Consider the following 17,505-nt stretch of genomic DNA (forward strand, 5'->3'; position numbering starts at 1 on the left):
GACCCCCTGTCAGGGCACAGGGAGGAATGAAGCAGCAAATGCATAAATAAGTAGAAAAATAAATTGATGTTTTCTCCCCCCACCAAAATCAATAAATAAAAAGTAAATAAATAAATAAGTTTTTAAAAGGCAATTTTTCCTAATATATGTCAGTAAGGAACTAGAAAAATCTATTTCAGTATTCCATATATATGTTTAACATAAGTGAAGTCAAAAGTCAAATGTCTTAACTGCAAATACTTAACATTTTTCACCAGTGGTTTCTTTTGATCCACATGTGTGACATTTAATGTAGAAAAGGGTTGATGCCCTGAGGCAAAATTTTATCAACTCATACCTCATTAAGCAACTTGAACGTCATTGCCAGGCAAACATATTATGGAGGCATAAATTAACTTTTAAAAGTTGCTTAATTAAAGTCTGCTTTTTCTTTGAAGAGTGAAAAAATAAACCTCAACCTATTCTATGAATCTGACCCTGAGGATACTTAGCAGGTGTTTTGGGTATTAAGTGACTGGGCACCATCTGAACTGAGCGCAGAGGCTGAGTGTATGTTTGAAGAGAGTGAGGAAAAGCAGGCTTTTCTAGCTAATACAGACAAGAAAGCATTTTACACAAAAACATCTAGTACAACACACATACATATACACATACACATATGCATGTGTATATATATTTTTTTTCTTCTTAGAAAACATCTAGTGCAGAAAATGAGTTCCACTTAATACCTAGAAACCTCTTTCTGTCTAGGCAACAGCTGCTTTCACCATTTCTGACTTTATAAAAAAAGCCTAATTGTTTATTGCCTGTGGTTGGTCAACAAAAGATAATATGGCAATTACAAAACCTGAAGCATGCTGATTATTAATACCCCACTGTTGTTAGAATGGCTAGTAATATGTACTAGACAGAATTGGCTTTTCATATTTGAATTGGGCTATTATCATGCTGGTTTCACATCAGAATTACTCTGCCGTAAATTATTATTTACTGAATAAGTGATTACTTCTGAATCAAAATAGGTTGACTGAACACTCACATGAATAGGAGAGCAGTTTTTGACACAGGGTTTACAATATTGTGCTTCTCAGCTCCCAACTGTCTAATATCATTGAACATTACTCTGTCTATGGCTCAGGGAAATCACTTCTCCACCTTCTCATTGGAAACATAAAGTCCCTTGTAATTCCATCCCTGTCTCCTGAGATCTGTGAGAGGCACAGTATCCCAGAGAGGAGAAACCAGAACCCATCAGCAAGTTCCTTCCCCCTGCACAAAGTTTTGCTATACCATTGCCTGGAAATCCACTCCAGCTTCCACTAAGGCTTTGGAGATTTGCGCTGACTGCTGAAAATGAACGTTGTCTGCAGGGAGAGAAAGGAAACATAGAGTCACTAATAGCAGCTCCAGTTTTCTGATAATGGAAGGGTGGGAAAGGCATAAAAAGAAAGGGGCTGTTTGAAGTTCCAGGACTCAGCATCCCATTTAGCCCAAGACAAGTGAGTTGTGGAAAGCAACACTGTTTTATTGAAGTAGATGTAACAGTCTTGCCCCTCATGCTTTTGTTTTGTCAGTAGTGAAATTGCAAACCTGTCTGTGATACTAAAAAGTCTAATTAACTGAAACTCACCATCTGCTGTTCCATGAATAAGGAGGTACTCAACTTGTTTAAAATTTTCAGCTCTGCTCATGACTGTTGAATTCTGGAATTGGGAAAAAAGAATGTCATTATTCAAAAAAAGATCTGCCATAAACTGATTTTTCACTTCAGTTTACAAAATAAAATGTTTTCAGCTGGGGCCCCCTTTGATACAAAATATAGCAAACCGATATTCAAGCAAATGCTGTCTGCATGCATGGCAGAATGCATAGCATGCCCTGCGCCTGGGAGACAGGACTGGAAAGGGAAGATGCCACATCTTCCTTGCACATGTAGGAAGAGGGTACCTGCCGCCCAGGCTGCACACAATACCCCTTGAGTTCCAGATCCTAGATTGGCTGTGTCCTATGCATTAGCACAGGGCAGAGTCTCATATTAGCAATGTATGTTCCATGGGCTTATGCTGTAGTTCAGCCAAAAAGTGTATTGCCATGGCAACCATGTGTCACATGGTGCCATACATGCTACATTTCAAAGAGCCTGTACATAGCATTTGCAACTAAACATACTCTGCAATATGTCACATGAACTTTGATCCACATTGCTAGGCTCCGAATGAGAAACAAGTATACCTCTTTGGGAGCAGATGTTTAAAATCTAGGCAAGTAGATTTAGTATCACAGGAGGGGAAATGGGTGAAAAAGATCAAGAATGGCCCTTGGAAATCAGTGGGCTGTTGCCTGCTTCATCCTGTATAGGGGAATATGCTGCGAATGGATCAGGTTGTTCTGAAATCAGCTAGGGAAATAGGGGCAAATATTGGGAAGTCAGCTTTTTGAAGACTGCTTTGTGGCCTCAGGGAGTACTCCCACAATGAGGGTGGGGTCTTGGATGAAAAAACCTTTGAAAGCATGGAACTGGTCATCTGATCTTAATTTGGGGATGTTTACAAAGTTGGGTTGAAGGTTAAAATGTCACGTAGATGTTTTAGTGCCTTTGGGAAGGCAGGAGCTGGAGTTTGCTGCTTTGGGAGGGGAAGAGCTAGAAACCTCACTGCAGGTTTAAAATCATCCAGCTAGTCCCAGCATCTTGGTGACTCAAAGTCAACTTTGTGAGAGCCAAGGTCTGTATTTTACAGGCATCTTTGTAACTAACACCAACACCAGCTTAATATTTTTGATGGGAACCCTGGTTGCCTGGCAGGAAGCAGGATGCGCTAAGGTCAGAGTGTTTGTTCGAGCTCTGTATCAGCGAGCTACACTCCTGGAGACAGGCAGGGCTCTGAACCTTGTTTTCTGTAAAATGGGAATGAGGACAATTCCTCTTACTCCCTTACAGAAATAAGAGTCAAGAGACATGGGTTCCCCCCCCCCACCTTTGTTAGGTTAAGTTGATGATGCTGATGTGAGAATGTCATGACACAGCGTTCCTGGAGAAAAGACATTCTGCCTACAACTTTAAGGACAGAGTTAACAATGTGTTCCAGTTGACAGATGCTCCCAACATCATGCTGTCCTGAAAAACTTAGAATAGATGCTCTCCAACTCCTGACCGGGCTGGTTCCCACTTGTCCTGACCATATGATATTTCTGACCCCAGGAATAAGCACGTAGGACTTGTGAAAAGTAACATTTTTATTTTACTTCATTTTAAGAAGCATTTTTGTCTGGTGCGATGTCCCAGATAAATCTACCCATGTATGAGTCCATGCATCCATGCACCCATCCTTCCCAACATTACCACGTTCTTTCTTACATCTGTTCATTCTTTTTTTCATCTAGTCCATCAGTATTTATTTGTGATATACCCCACTCAACAATAAGATTCATGATAAAAAAGATTTGTCTCTATTGTTCATCACTCTATTCTTGGTATCTAATACAGTGTTGAATATTAATCAAATGAATAAATGAAAGAAATTTAAGCACCTGTATTGTACGATTCACTATATTCTGTCCTAGTTTTGCAGAGGCAAGTAGGAACAGCTGGGGTAGGTGGAATAAAATATTCTTATTCTGATATGTATTGAGATATATTTTGCCCACTCTCAATGCATACACCATGCCATTAATAGTAGTAGCTAATATTTATGGTTTACCCTATAAGTTACTGTGCATAATAACAGATTTATAGAAGCACTGCTCTATTTAATCTTCATAACATTCCTCTGAGATCCTGCTTTCTACAGGGAGGTGACGAGATTCAGAAGCACGTATCTCACACTAGGTTTCGTCTGTGCGAAGCAACCGAGCTGGACACAAAGTCTGATAGCAGAACCCTTTCTACCTCCTATGCTGTTTGTGGTCTGGTCTGCCAGCAAGGGAGCAGTGGGAAATAAATGGTTAATTAACTGTCCTGGAATTTGTAGTACCCAGATACAATGGGTACCCTTTGGCTCCTGTGCCCAGGCTTTCTCAGACTGAATTAATTGGGAGAGATCTTGATCTGCAAGCCCTGAGAGATTTACGAGGCATGCTTTCTGACTGTGCCCATGAGGCAGAGCCTAATGCAGCAATAGAAGCCTTTCTGTCCTTCAGAGAGAAAAAAAGATCAGAATCAATCTCCATAAAGGACAGTGTAGGACTGTAAGCTAGAGACAGGAGAGGGCGGGGCTTGAACTCCAACAGTGAACATTAATAATCTGAGCCCAGGCCCTGGTGCCCTTTAGAGTCCTTTAGGCGGCCCTTTCTGCCAGCCCCCTCTCTCAGCCTGTGCAGACTGCACTGCTGCGCCCTCCACCGCGTTTCTCCCCACGTTAAATAGCGCTCCTTGCTCGCAAAAGACAGCCAACATTAACGCCAAGACCTGACTCAAATGTACACTGGTGTCCCCTCACCTCACCTCCAAAAGCCTCACAGTCCTTCCTTCCTTGGCAACTTGAACAGCAAAAGCTGCTCCTACAACCTCCCTGAGCCATAAAACTGAGAATTGACACTGAAACATAGAGTAATGGTTAGGAGACATATAAATACACAGGACAGTTAGCAAGGAATGTGATAACTACTGGAGTTTGGACCAAAACAGTTTCTGGCTGCCTTTTTTTTTTTCTTAAATGGAGTGAATACAGGCTGAAAGAAGACAATTTTTATAAACAAGTAAAACCCTGAGCCTAAGATAAATGTTGTGATGTACACACTGTAGCTGTGATGAACTAGACATGGTGAGAAATGCAACATACTGAGAAAAAGACGAAAACTGTGATAAAAGTGTCATGATGCAAATTGTTTTACATTAACAATATTACACTACAAAGAAAGAAAGACAAATACTTTAATGCAGCAAAAGAAAAATAAAACAAAAGCTTCTCCTGCAACTGCAAGATAAGTGTGCCGTTGCCAAAGCACTCATCCCCCTGCTCGCTGGGAGAAGCCTCAAGAGGGACCTCTGTGTGCGAGGGAGACAGGCAGCCCGAGGCACACGCCGCTTTAAGGCGCCCAGGCTGCCGGGAACATTCTTCCCCCTAAAAGATGCAGCTGTGTCACCTTGCCTCGTTTCCTAGCAGACTGAGCATTCTGGTTTCTCAGTCAAAAAGACTCTTGACGGTCCAATGTATGGTGCACTTTAACCTGTGAAAGTCCACACCCAAAGCCAGGGAAAGAAATGCACGAAGTAAATGCACGATTAACAGTTAGAAACAATTTAATTGTGCTATTTTAACCCACCCAAATAGGATAATCCCCATTTGCCTGTTGATGGAAACAGAAATAAAAAAGGAAATGGATGACTAAGTTAGAAGCCGAATAGTCTATCACCAACTACTAAAAAGGAAGCTAAGAGTGATAAATGGGCAAAGATGCAATGGTGGTGCAGTTGGCACCCTCCGGAGGCTAAAAACTTCCGGAGAGCCCCGCTGCCAGCAACAGTCTGGCAAAGCAAAGTGGGAAGGATTGGTCCAGTGGCAGTGCCGACTCCACAGCATCTCTGCAAGGAGCTTTTCCTTCAAGCCCCAAGAAGAACCATCTGTAGCTGTTCGTTGGATCATGCTGGTTCCTCAGTTACCTTCCAACAAATAAATCTTTGTATTTTTGAAATAAAAGAGAGAGCTGATAAGAGCGGGGAAGTACTGTGAGAAACAGAAGCTCTAACAATTTTTAAGCTACCCCTTGTGTCATCCAGGAATCATAAGGACGATATGCTTCCTGAGGATAGTGGGGGCGGCTGCCATGGTTTGAAAGCTTACTTCATGGCAGGCACAGGTATCTCACTTAATCCTTGCAACAACCCTGTGGGGTAGGTCTGATTATCCCCATTATTCAGATGAGGAAACTGAGGTTCCGAGAGCTTACTTAGCCTTCCCAAGCTCATACTGCTAGCAAGTGCTGGCACTAGATTTTGAGTACGGGGCTAATTGCAAAGCCCATTCACATCAGAGCCAGACAATGCATCACCATTTCCAGGACCTCGTAGAAAGAGCAAACAGCCGCTGGTCTAAAGGAGAGCCCACTACTTCAGTGACACATTACCTCGTGTGTACTGACTTCTCTATGCATTCTCCCACTCGAAACCAAAGCCTTATAAATAACATCAAATGATGCTATTTTGGGAAGCACCATTAATGCCGCAGAAAACAGAGGCCACAGAAAATATTTAAGAGAAATTAATTCAACCCACTATATCAGATGTTTTACTTGTTTACATCTATCAAACAACTGTCCCCAAGAGATGCCAAGGAAAGAGCTCCCATCAACCCGACAGGGGACTCTACCTCAGGCCTCAGCAAGCAACACTGGCTTCTTTAAAGATCACACAGCAGTCAACATTTTATCAGCACTCAACAAACAAGTTAAGGTTTGGCTTAAATCTGAAGGTCTCTCTCCCTTTGGCATATTCTGGGATAATAGAACAAATGTCAAATCAGTACAAGATGGCATATTTACAAAATTGCACCCTGTTTTGCATAACCTAACGATGCAGCAGTTCTTAAGGATTGAACATTTCAAATCTGCTAGCAGAAGACTGCCAAATCTATGACTGTTTCATACACTTGCCAAAAGCCTATCAAATTTTGAGCAAAATGCAAAATAAATCTCCTCTACAAGTTAAATCAGTCCCTTCTGTGTGTTCCAGGCTGCCCTCTTCTCCTGACAACAAGGCTCAAGACTCGGGTCTCGTTCTGCTTGCCCTTGATCTTACCCTCTCCTCTAATGTGTATTTATAAATCCATTTCCTCCCCAGTCTCATGTCCTACCTTACTGGCCCCCATTTGGCCTGCTCGTCCCACAGCCCTTCTTCGGCGTTATCCCTCAGTTCATCGGACCTGCCTCACAAATCCCCAGGAAACCAGCTATGTCTGCTACTCACGTGTCTCCCAAGCGCCACGGCCTCGACTCAGTTTGCGGCCTGTAGGGAGTATCTGTGCTCACTCCTTCCATCTTCCTGAATCTTTCTAGCTTGGCCTCAGATGAATACCCTTTCCCTTCCCAACCTCTCGGTATCTATATGTTACATAACATCTTTGTGCCTCAGTTTCTGCGTCGGTAAAATCGAGATACTTAAAGCACTTATTTCAGAGAATTTGAGGGAGAATTGAACCTAGTAGTTCATGTAAAGAGCTTAGAACAGCGTTGGGTCATAAAAGCAAGTACCTAATAAATAAACGAAATAAATGAAACTGGATGTCCCTGGTTGAGAGGAGCGGTGGGAGAGGAAACCCTAACTTCTTGGCCACTTCCCTGCCCCTCCCTACATGCTTGGAAGGTACAGAATTCCTGGGGTTCCACAGTGACAGTTGGGAAATCACTGCTCTTTTTCATACATTTTAGGCACATAGTCTTATTTAAATTCATGCTTTATTACCTACTCTCTTTTATTTATCTCCAACAATTTTGTGGGCATGTTTTGTCTCATCAACAAGGTAATGTCTGAATGGTTAAAACCCCAAGCGCTTTAAATGGGTGGATGAAAGTCTACCACATGTTGATATTTTTTATAGATTTGACTAAAAGACCTATGATAGACCATATGAGAGACTATGAAGCAATGTTAGTCAGGAACCCACTCCTCAGGGTCTGGCTGCGGTTGCCAGTCGCTTATCATTGCTGTTGGAGGTGAGGGGTATCTCATTGGTTGATTCCTTTGCTCAAACCTGTCACCATTTTTGTCTGCTGTGGACTGAGACTCACTGTAGAAAAATATGTGTGTACAGAGTGACACTGCCTATTAGCTGTGTTTGTCACCCTTACATCTTGGCTGCCAACTTCCCACTTCTGGGACTAGCTCTATGGGGTTTTAAGGAAATGAACATTTTTCTCCTTCTTTGACTTTCTGGTATCCTTTAAATGTGCTCCTGCCTTGCCACTTAGCAGTGGTGGGAGATTATCTATGAAAAGAGTCATAAGGGAATCACTGCTTTTGCCACTGCATTGGGCCCAAGCCTTAGTTTCAGGGTCCCCTAATCTATACAACAGTTTTATAAGAGTAGAGAGGGACACTTTCTCTGATTGGATGAAGCCTCAGAGGTGCACGCCTTTGGGAAAGCAGTGCAGGCTGGCTTTCAGCGGTGCACAAGCTGAACAGCTACACGTGGCAGCCCTGGCTGCACCATTGGAATTTATAAAAGGTTCCACCAAGTCCCTTTCCTAAATAGTAAGTAGAACCTTTATTTCACAAAATGTGCTTCTCTCGGTGATGTGGGTTTCTCTAAATTCTTCCAAATATGGGTCATCGATGATCTAATAATGAATCCTTTCTCTCATTTGAGCTTTGAAAAATTGTCTTCTCTTCCAAAGGCTCTAATATTGGCTACTGCACTGATGATTCATTAACTGAAAATGTGAACACAGATCAGGGCCTTGCTTCTTACAACCGCTTTGGGCCTGTCTATCCTGGATGTGCTGAAGAGAGTCAACTGGCCAGAATAAATGGGAATCATTTTCACAGTATGTCCTTCTGACCCAGGAAATGCACAGGGCAGTGAAAGCCTCAAAGAAATTATCTTCTTTGTCTTTTCAAAGAGGATGAGAGGATGGAGGGAGAGAAAGAGAACATAAACCACCTGGGAAAAAAGAAGTAAAAAAAGATGAGGTCCAGAGGGGCAGCTGGGGCCTTGGAGGAAAATAGAATTTTTGAATATATTCTTGCCAGAGACAAAAGCACAGGCTCATTTAAAAAACAAAGGAGGGCAGCTTTATTCTAAAGCCTGCTGTGCACCAAATATAGGCACTTAGATTCAGTTCTCCACATTCAGAGAAAGTAATATATTAGGGTAGAAAGAATTCTGTGAATGCATTTGCCTCACTCTCTCCTGCCCACCTTAACTATTGCCCACCCAAATAATTCCTCTGAGTAACACATTGGGAACCTTTAGCTCCCTGGTACTGGCAGTTTTAATGTGTCCATTGCCAGCAATGAATTTTGTGCCAAGAAAACCCGACTCCTGGCGGTAGAAGGATTAAACAGTCCTCGGGTGCCATCTGTGCAGTGAATCAAAAGAGTAACTTGGTGCACCCAGTGTGCGTGTGTTGCCATTGGCAGTAGGAAGTGACTTCTGTTTACACGACTACCTCACCCAGTGGAACACCTAAGGCGAGAGATGAAAATGGCCACTGCAGTGGGGGGTAGATTGAGGAAGAGGGGTATCGTGATGCGAATGAGGAGTTTATAGAAGTTCTTAAAAAAAAAAAAAAAGATCAACTGGCAGATTAAAACTAATTATCCTGCAAGGGGAGGGCTGCTTAAAGAGGAAACACCGTGTTGGCAGATGTTCATCTGGGGACGTAGGCTTCCTTTGATGTCAGGGTCTGGATTTGACCATGTGCTTCTAGGTTCAAAGACTTTTCAACATGGGAGTTCTAAGTGAATTCTTGACTCATTATCCACCAGCTTCTACAGTCAGGGTTAGGGTTGTGGGCAGTATTCCTTCAATATTTCAGGAGTTCTTTTTAGTACGTTGGGCTATCTAAAAAAGCCCTTTGGCTACTCAGCAGATACGGTGTACTCTAGGAGGGAAGGTTTTCAAATCTAAGCATCCTGGTCAGGTCATTGACAAGAAAATTCCATTTGTAAAATGAAGTGGTGGAGACACATTTTTAGAACAATGTTTCCCTTCAAAGAGTTTTAAAATTAAACACTGAAGCGTTTTAAGGTTTATATTTCATGTTGGTTAATCAAAAGAATACAGTTTTGAGTAAAGCCTTGAATAGCTAATAATACTATAGAGGGGAAATAGGAGTCCAAGAGAGATCAATGGAGGATTAGAGAGATCTGAGGAAACTGTCACACATTCAAAAAGGGATGCCACTCCTCTGGGAGAGCAGTACAGGTCTCCTAATAGAAGACGGAAAGGAAATGTCATCCCAGGCAGAGGGAAAAGAGGACAAAGCCCCCAAATATTTGGAGAACACTGAAGAGTCCAGGTAAACTGGGATGTCGTAGAAGGATGTTGAACACCTGGTGAAAGTTGAGTACACAGGAAAGGTCCATCAAAGTGCTGTTGATGGGAATTAATCTCACAGTTCTGTGGGGTACAGACTAGAGTGTAGAAGAACAGCTAAGGGAAGACCAATAACTGGGTTATTGTTTTTAAAAGGAGAGAGAGTCGGGTGACAGAAACAATGTGGTTATGAAGAAAGGAAAGGGTGTCTGAGGCAGCTTATTGGATGTGAAGGAGAAAGAGCTGGAAGAATTGAGTCCAAAGTATCATGTGGGACAATTAGCCGAAATGGGGACAGCTTGATTACAGGACTGCTTTGTAGTGGAAGATGATTTGTGAGTCTCACTTTACAGGTTGTTATTTTTCCTTCTTGACTGAAAAACACGCACAAGAACAAACGCAGACATACATCCCTCCTCCCCCCTCCCCCACCAGCCTTGTTAATAAAACTAAAAGTAAGAGAACTATGCTGTCTTTACTTATGTTGCAGAACTAGAAACTTTGAATTTTTTTTATCAAATGGTTTAAGAATCCATAGTAAAAACATCTTAAAAAATATATAGATAGTGCCCAGAGAGATGCATCAATATGAAGCCCATATCTTGAGAATTGTGGCACAGATAAATTGTTCTCTTAAATTATTCTTGTTTTTTTTCCTTTCTTTTTAATTAACTGTCCTGAGAAGAGGTTTGAATTTTTTTTGGAGAATGTACACATCAGATGATTTGCCTTGTCATCTGAAGTTTCAGGGTTTTTGACTAACGTGAATGAATCAGGAACACTTCGGATCGGCCAAACTGCTAGTCCCTACTACTTAGACTAACACTTCCATCCACATCAGTGTGGCTCTGGCTTTGTGGCAACACCCACACTGGCACCTGGGGCCGCCAGTGATAGTGGCACGCAGATCATATTTCAAATGCTAGGGCCCCTCTGCAGAGCAACCTGCCCACTCCCATCAGGCAACCAGCCTGTTGGATGCTCTTGAGTAATTAGGGTTCAAGGACTTTTCAGGATATCACCCAATTGTACCGGTTCTCCTCACTTGCATTACTCGAATCTTGTGTGGAAAAAACTTGTACATACTTGACTATGAATAAGAAAATTATAGGCTTGTACATACATCTTAATTATGAAATACCATAAAAATTTTAATAGATAACTAAAGGTTTAGAGTCCTTTGGGCTCTAAAAAATATGCTGAATTTGACATGTTTTCTAAACTTAAATTTTTATAATTAAAGTAATTATCTGGTGTTGCTTTGTATTTCCAAATGAATGCATATTGTGACCTATATAGCATATGATAAAGACTGTAATTATGCAGAATATAGGAGGGGAAGCTACTGGAGTATCTTTAAACCACCTGTGTTATTTTTTTCAACAAGAATTTTGTTGGAAATAAAAATATATATATTTTATAGGATAGATACGATTTAAAGTGTTCTTAAATCAATTATAAATAGGTTATAAAATGGATCTGGTACCTCATCTCTTACCTTATAATGGTCAAGGTTGTCTTCTGGAGTTGGGAGACCCATGTAACGTTCTGTGTATACTGAGTCTATGACAGAGAAAAGAAAAAGAAGTTAATTCATACAATAAAAACTTTTCTTCCCTGTTGGGGGGTTACTTTATATTCTTTGCTATGCTGTAACTTTGCCTAGATCTATAGTGCTACCTTCAGAAGTATCTCCTCCAGGTCGTTTTTATTTGGCTTGTGAATACAGCCAGACACCCGCTCAGACTCCTGCCTTTCCCTACAATCTTAGCTCATCGCCACGCAGCCCTCACGGTGAGGGCAGAGAGAGGTCAAACGGGACGATCTAAAACCCAGTCAATAACCCACCTTCAGGCGAGTCAAATGTGAGGTGCGAGGAGGTCAGGAATCTTTACATTATCACCTTGATCATCTCAAAGAATCTTAATTAGGAAGTCATTTAATGCCACAGTTGTTTTGAATGTTTTGGTCCTGACACATTGTAAGCCCTAATTTAGAATATGATATTATATTTTGAAAATCTCTAATGTTCAATTAGTAGATGCTTACTTAAATCATTTTTTTTTTTTGGCAGGCTGAAATTCCCTGATAAAAAAAATTCAGTTATCATTTATTTGCTGTATAACTCCATATTGGCTCAGCTACTCCATCATAATGCAAGTTAAACATTAATTTTCTTTCATTTTGTAGACAGGCATCAATTTTGACCTACTAGCAGTTGAGTATTGCAAAACAGATTACATTAATATCTGTCTGCTGAAAGCTGAAATGACATAAAGTCTTTTATCTACATATATGATAGAAAAACACATGCATTATTGGTTTGGTTATTTTGGGTTATTAAGTATATTTTGCTCTATTTTAAATAATTAAATTATATATCATATCTATTATATATATATATAAACATGCACACGTATATATCCTAAAATATTAGGGAGAAAATTTACTGTGGCTGAATTCCAATATAACTTAAAAAATCTGAAACAGTTATTTCGAAAGATGCCCCTTTAAATGACTAGATTACAGTAAATAAATAAGTTTAAGAAGAGTATGTTGCCATTGTGCTATATAAGTTAATGGCTTGAATTTCACTGTAATTGTACAGGTATTTTTATTCTGATCTCATTAATTCTTTAAATCAATGTATCATCAAAACCACAACCTTAAGCAACATTCTTACCCCATTTGTATGACTGGCATCATAGATTAAAAACTACATTGATAATGGGAGTTAATTGCTCCACATGTCTTCTTTTGACATGCCATTTTTATGAAAGTCTAAATATTTTCCTCTAAAATGGGTAAGAGCAATATTTCATCATTTTGATTGCAATGAATACAGACTATATGTAATTTTACATACCTAGAGGACACTAAAATAGAAAATGTAATATTTCAAAGGATGCTTTATAAGACCTTCATAAAATGCTTATATACTTTGATATATAAATATGAATAACTTGGGTTGTACATTTGATGGGGGGAGGGGAATGTCCTTTAAAGACAAAATCAATTTTTTTCTGAGACTACCAGACTTTAATTTTTCTTGTCCTAGAACATAATAACGCTGTCTTCTTACACTAACCACATTTATAAGTGTAAGAAGGTATGAAATTTTTTAAATTGTATTTTAAAAATGAATAATGCAGTTTAAACTTTTAGAAATATGCCTTGAAATACCATTTATGTGTTCCTTCTCTATGATCTGTTATGTAAAATTGTTCAAATCTACACATATAAATATTATAGAAAGTTCGTATGTGTTAGGTTGGTCCATCTACATTTAATGAAGTTCTCTTCTTATCATTAAAAGGTTCTAAACTCACAAAGATTGTTTCTATTATGTTATTAACCACCAGAGGTCTCCAAAAACAAACCATCCAATAAATAGTATGATTATTAATATCAAGGAGAAAAGTGTTATATGAAAACAAGTCCGTTGTGCGAGGATCAAATCCTTTGTTCTTCAGTTCTTTTTGTCCGAAAGATAGCTATTTTTTTTTTTTTAACATTCACTTCTCCTGACTTGAGGAGGCTTTTAAAAAGCATTTTCCACAAGATTGGTACTGCCATATGTTAGGACATAAAATATTTAATGAGCATATTCCTTATCAATGATTCTATCCTTATACTACATAAAGAACTTGAGATGGGGTTAGAAAAGGCACCCCCAAAATTTCATTTCCTTACCACCTCCAACTCTTCTCTCCTATCTACTGTTGCACTACTCACTCCCTCCCCCTTGGGAATGAGAGTCTTACATGTGTATGATGCCTGATAGAATAATATTTTCTCAAAGGTGAAGATGATAGTCTAAAGTGGCTTTCACTTACTTAGAGACAATGGAGAAAAAACGAGCCTCCCAGGAATTCCCACCTCCGCTCTCCTCCTTCTGCCCAAAGCCCTACTTGTATTTGATCCGTACCAGAAGGGGAAGAGATTCATGCTGCTTTTAAGCCCAACACTCAGGTTAGAATAAAGATAAGGAAAGGTTTATCTGCAGAAATGTAGTATTGGAGATGTTTTGGAATTTGGAAGACAGAATTTGTTTATGAGACTTGTCGGTAAGAAATCTGGGAAACAGAATTCGTTGATGACTAAATGTGTAGATAACATCTAATGCCACCCAGCCTTTCACGATAGCAGTATAAGTGAGACTGTTTTATTAGAGGTATCCATAAAGTACGAGTAAGATAAATCAGCTTATTCACTGTAAAAACACTGAAACCTAAAAAGGAATGGTTTTGTGATTGGAATTTCAAGGTCAACACTCAGTATCTCTTTGTACTCGATAGCAATTACATACCATAGAACTCCCATGCTGACACAGGTGCCACGGCTATCCCGCACTTGAACACGCCACTTCCTGCTCCCAGGACCATCGAGGTTACATACCCTCCATATGACTAAGGAACGGAAACGGTTATTTTTATGGAGGTAAAGGAATTAAGAACATATGGTAGGCGAATTGCAGTTTCCACATTTCTCACATCTTTATATACTGTGCCTCTTTAGAGAGAGAAAGCATGGTACAAGAGGCTTAAATTGGTCTTAATTGGGCAGTATCTAAAGACTGTATTTTCAGAACCCTAGTCCTTTTTCTTAGTAGGTGTGAGGGAAAAAGCATTGAAAAGTTGCTGGGTAGTACAAGTAAAGGAAAAAATAAAAACAACAAACACTAAATCTTTACTGACTTTGACTCTTGAGAAAAGTCTCCCTCCCTCCTTCCCACCCTTTTCTTCTCTCCTCCCTCTCTCCCTCTTTCTTTTCTTCCTCACCTCCCTCCTACATCATAATAAACAAAGGTGTAAGCTTAGCTAGTAGGAACTCATTGTCTAGATATCTAAGACATTTTATTTGGACCTCCTTAGATTAAAATGATAGACAGGATTTTCATCTTAAAATATTTACATACAAAAGATACAATATTATTCTGCCCTGGGTTGTATTCACTAAGAAAGGTGTATAGGGCCATCAGCCAAACAACTACTCACCCAGCCCCAAATTGCAATTCTTTTGTCATCCACAAATCCCATTTCTGAAAATTTCCTAAAATACATGGAAAAAGTCTATGAATTAGTATTACACTGTGCATAGAAAACTAAGATAAATGCACAAATGTGACATTTGTTCTCCATTTCATTCTATTAGAAACTAAGGTATATTACTGCCAGCAATCAAATAAACACCTGAGACAAAAGTGTATCATTTTTAACTTCAGAGCCAGATGAACAAGGTTAGCTTTGCTGGAGTCCATAAAATTTGTGTGTGTGTGTGTGTGTGTGTGTGTGTGTGTGTGTGTGTGTGTGTTGTATGATTCACAGAAAACAAATCATGGCAGTTTTTTCACAGCTTTATACAAAAGTTGGCAGCCCAGATGCACTTTTCTTTACATAATTGAATTTAAATCTCTCCAGATGTTTTTCAGTTTGAGAAAGGATGCCTCTGCTGTGGAGAAATATAGCGGCAAGGGGAACATCTGGGTAGGGCTTAGAAATGTATCTGAGCTCCCCCTACCCGAGAACTTAAAAACCATTCTCTAAATAAATCCCTTCTAATGTTGGGTGTTGATTAGTTAGCTCAGCACCATAAATCAAAGACTTTTTTTCCTGACATATTAAGTTTTTTTGCCACACAATTGCGTTCAGGATTGGAATCCAGGTAAAGAAAGAAGAAAAATGTTTTACGCTAAAAATGTTAATCTTAGCCTTGCATCTAAAGATAATTTATTTACTTCTAATAAAATCTAGCAAATGAGACACTTAGCTTTGTAGTATTGAGGGACATGGTAAACTCTTGCTTTGACCTATATGTGACTTTAAGGATCTGTGTTTTCAATTGATGGTGTATGTCTTAGGCTGCCCTGAGTTAAGCAATATCAGTTATGTAATATTATTAAAGAATTTAATGTACTTTTCAACTCATCATATTGTTCATATAAACTTTTCAAACTTAGAATAGATACACACAAAAATGTGCACCAAATCATGAGTGTACAAGTTGATTAATCTTTACAAAGTGAGCATATCCTTGAACAAAGTTATAGCACACTTATATTACCCAGAAGTCTTTGGGTCATTTCTCCATTGCAAAAGAAGAAAATGAAATGTTTTCCCTTTATTGGATTCCATAAAAATTTCACCTAAATCTGTGCCATGGTTTTGACTTTATATAAATTGGGTCATGCAGAATATACTCTTCTTTCATTCAACAGTCTGTTAGAGATTGATCTTTGTGGTTGTGTATAGTTCTTTTTGGTTGCTGAAAAACTACTCCATTGTATAAACACACTACATCTCTTTACTTTTTAAAATTAGAGTGGTGTATTGTGGACACTTGGTTCTGTGATGTTAGGGTTTGCTTCAGTCAGACTTGGGAGGCCCTTGGAACACTGCCCTCTCTCACAGAGGACCAATCTAGATAAATAAAACTTTGTTTTAAAAATATTATAGTTTCACTCTTTTTAAAAAATCCTCACCTGAGGATATATTTATTGATTTTAGAAAGTGAAACGGGGAGAGAGAGAGAGAAAGACAGAGAAACATCTATGTGAGAAACATCAATCGGCTGCCTTGAGAATCAAACCCTGATTAACTAGGAATTGAACCCACAACCTTCTGGTGTACGGATGATGCTCCAACCAAGTAAGCCACTTGGCCATGGCTACATAGCTTCACTCTTGAACAATTTTTTCCTTTCTTTAAACTGTTTTTTAGTTTTAAGGAAAATACTTAATTGTTAACATTTGTGTAAGAGACTCAGGGATACTCAATAAATTGACATCTCTTCAGTTCCTTTGTTTAAAGGCTTCTTCCTCCACCCATTTAATCACTCATGATTTTTCTATATTTCCTGGTTTATGATTTTACAATATGATTTTAAACCACCTATGTATTATGCTTCTGCAGACATGCATGAACTTGGTTAGAGAAACTCAAAGATTATATTTCCAATTTACCAATTGAATACGATTGAATGTTAAGAGTTGGAGTCAGACCTCGATTCAAATCCTGACTGACTTTGGCAAATTAACCTAAGAAAGTCTATTTCTTTATGTGAAACATCAAATGCCAACATCCACCTGAATTTGGAAATCAGGTTTGATGTGCAGCTTTGATGGTAACTCAGGTAAAACATTTTCCATGTTACATGTACATTAAGGAGTAACCATCATTTATAATTAAAATCTCTCTTAAGTCAGATCACATTTATCTATAGCCTCACAACTGGAGAGCACAAGAAGTAAATGTGATTCATACTTTACAAAGCTTTTATATTGTGAAAAATGAGGGTTGTGCTCCACAATTTTTCCCCTATTCGACATGGAGTAACCCTCGTCCAGCCGGCTGTACGAGTCACTTCCAGGACTTCAGAGCCTTCACCCTCGTCCAGTGTGAATGAACACTGAACTCCCCCACTTATCCCTGACTGTAGGGACGGTTCGCTTTCTTCATTAGATGTTTGCCCAAGTATACATTCATCCCTGAATGTGTCCATGTGTTTGGTGAATTTTGAGTCTGTTCCTCCAAGG

The 17,505-nt window shown here is 39.4% G+C and overlaps 1 protein-coding gene across 1 annotated transcript in view; it reads right to left on the reverse strand.

The window, feature by feature from the left end:
• Positions 1-17,505, reverse strand: part of DPP4 (dipeptidyl peptidase 4) — an 81,365-nt gene that overhangs the window by 1,777 nt on the left and 62,083 nt on the right. Inside the window, exons 21-25 of the mRNA XM_054562758.1 lie at positions 14,969-15,023; positions 14,281-14,380; positions 11,470-11,534; positions 1,631-1,703; positions 1,291-1,364 (exon numbers count right to left, since the gene is read on the reverse strand). Coding sequence (XP_054418733.1) covers positions 1,291-1,364; positions 1,631-1,703; positions 11,470-11,534; positions 14,281-14,380; positions 14,969-15,023 — 367 coding nt within the window. The remainder of the gene's footprint in view (positions 1-1,290; positions 1,365-1,630; positions 1,704-11,469; positions 11,535-14,280; positions 14,381-14,968; positions 15,024-17,505) is intronic.

The sequence above is a fragment of the Pteronotus mesoamericanus genome, unplaced genomic scaffold (assembly GCF_021234165.1).
Source record: "Pteronotus mesoamericanus isolate MK-2021 breed Mesoamerican mustached bat unplaced genomic scaffold, CSHL_Meso_final scaffold_651, whole genome shotgun sequence".
Taxonomy (NCBI): Eukaryota; Metazoa; Chordata; class Mammalia; order Chiroptera; family Mormoopidae; genus Pteronotus; species Pteronotus mesoamericanus.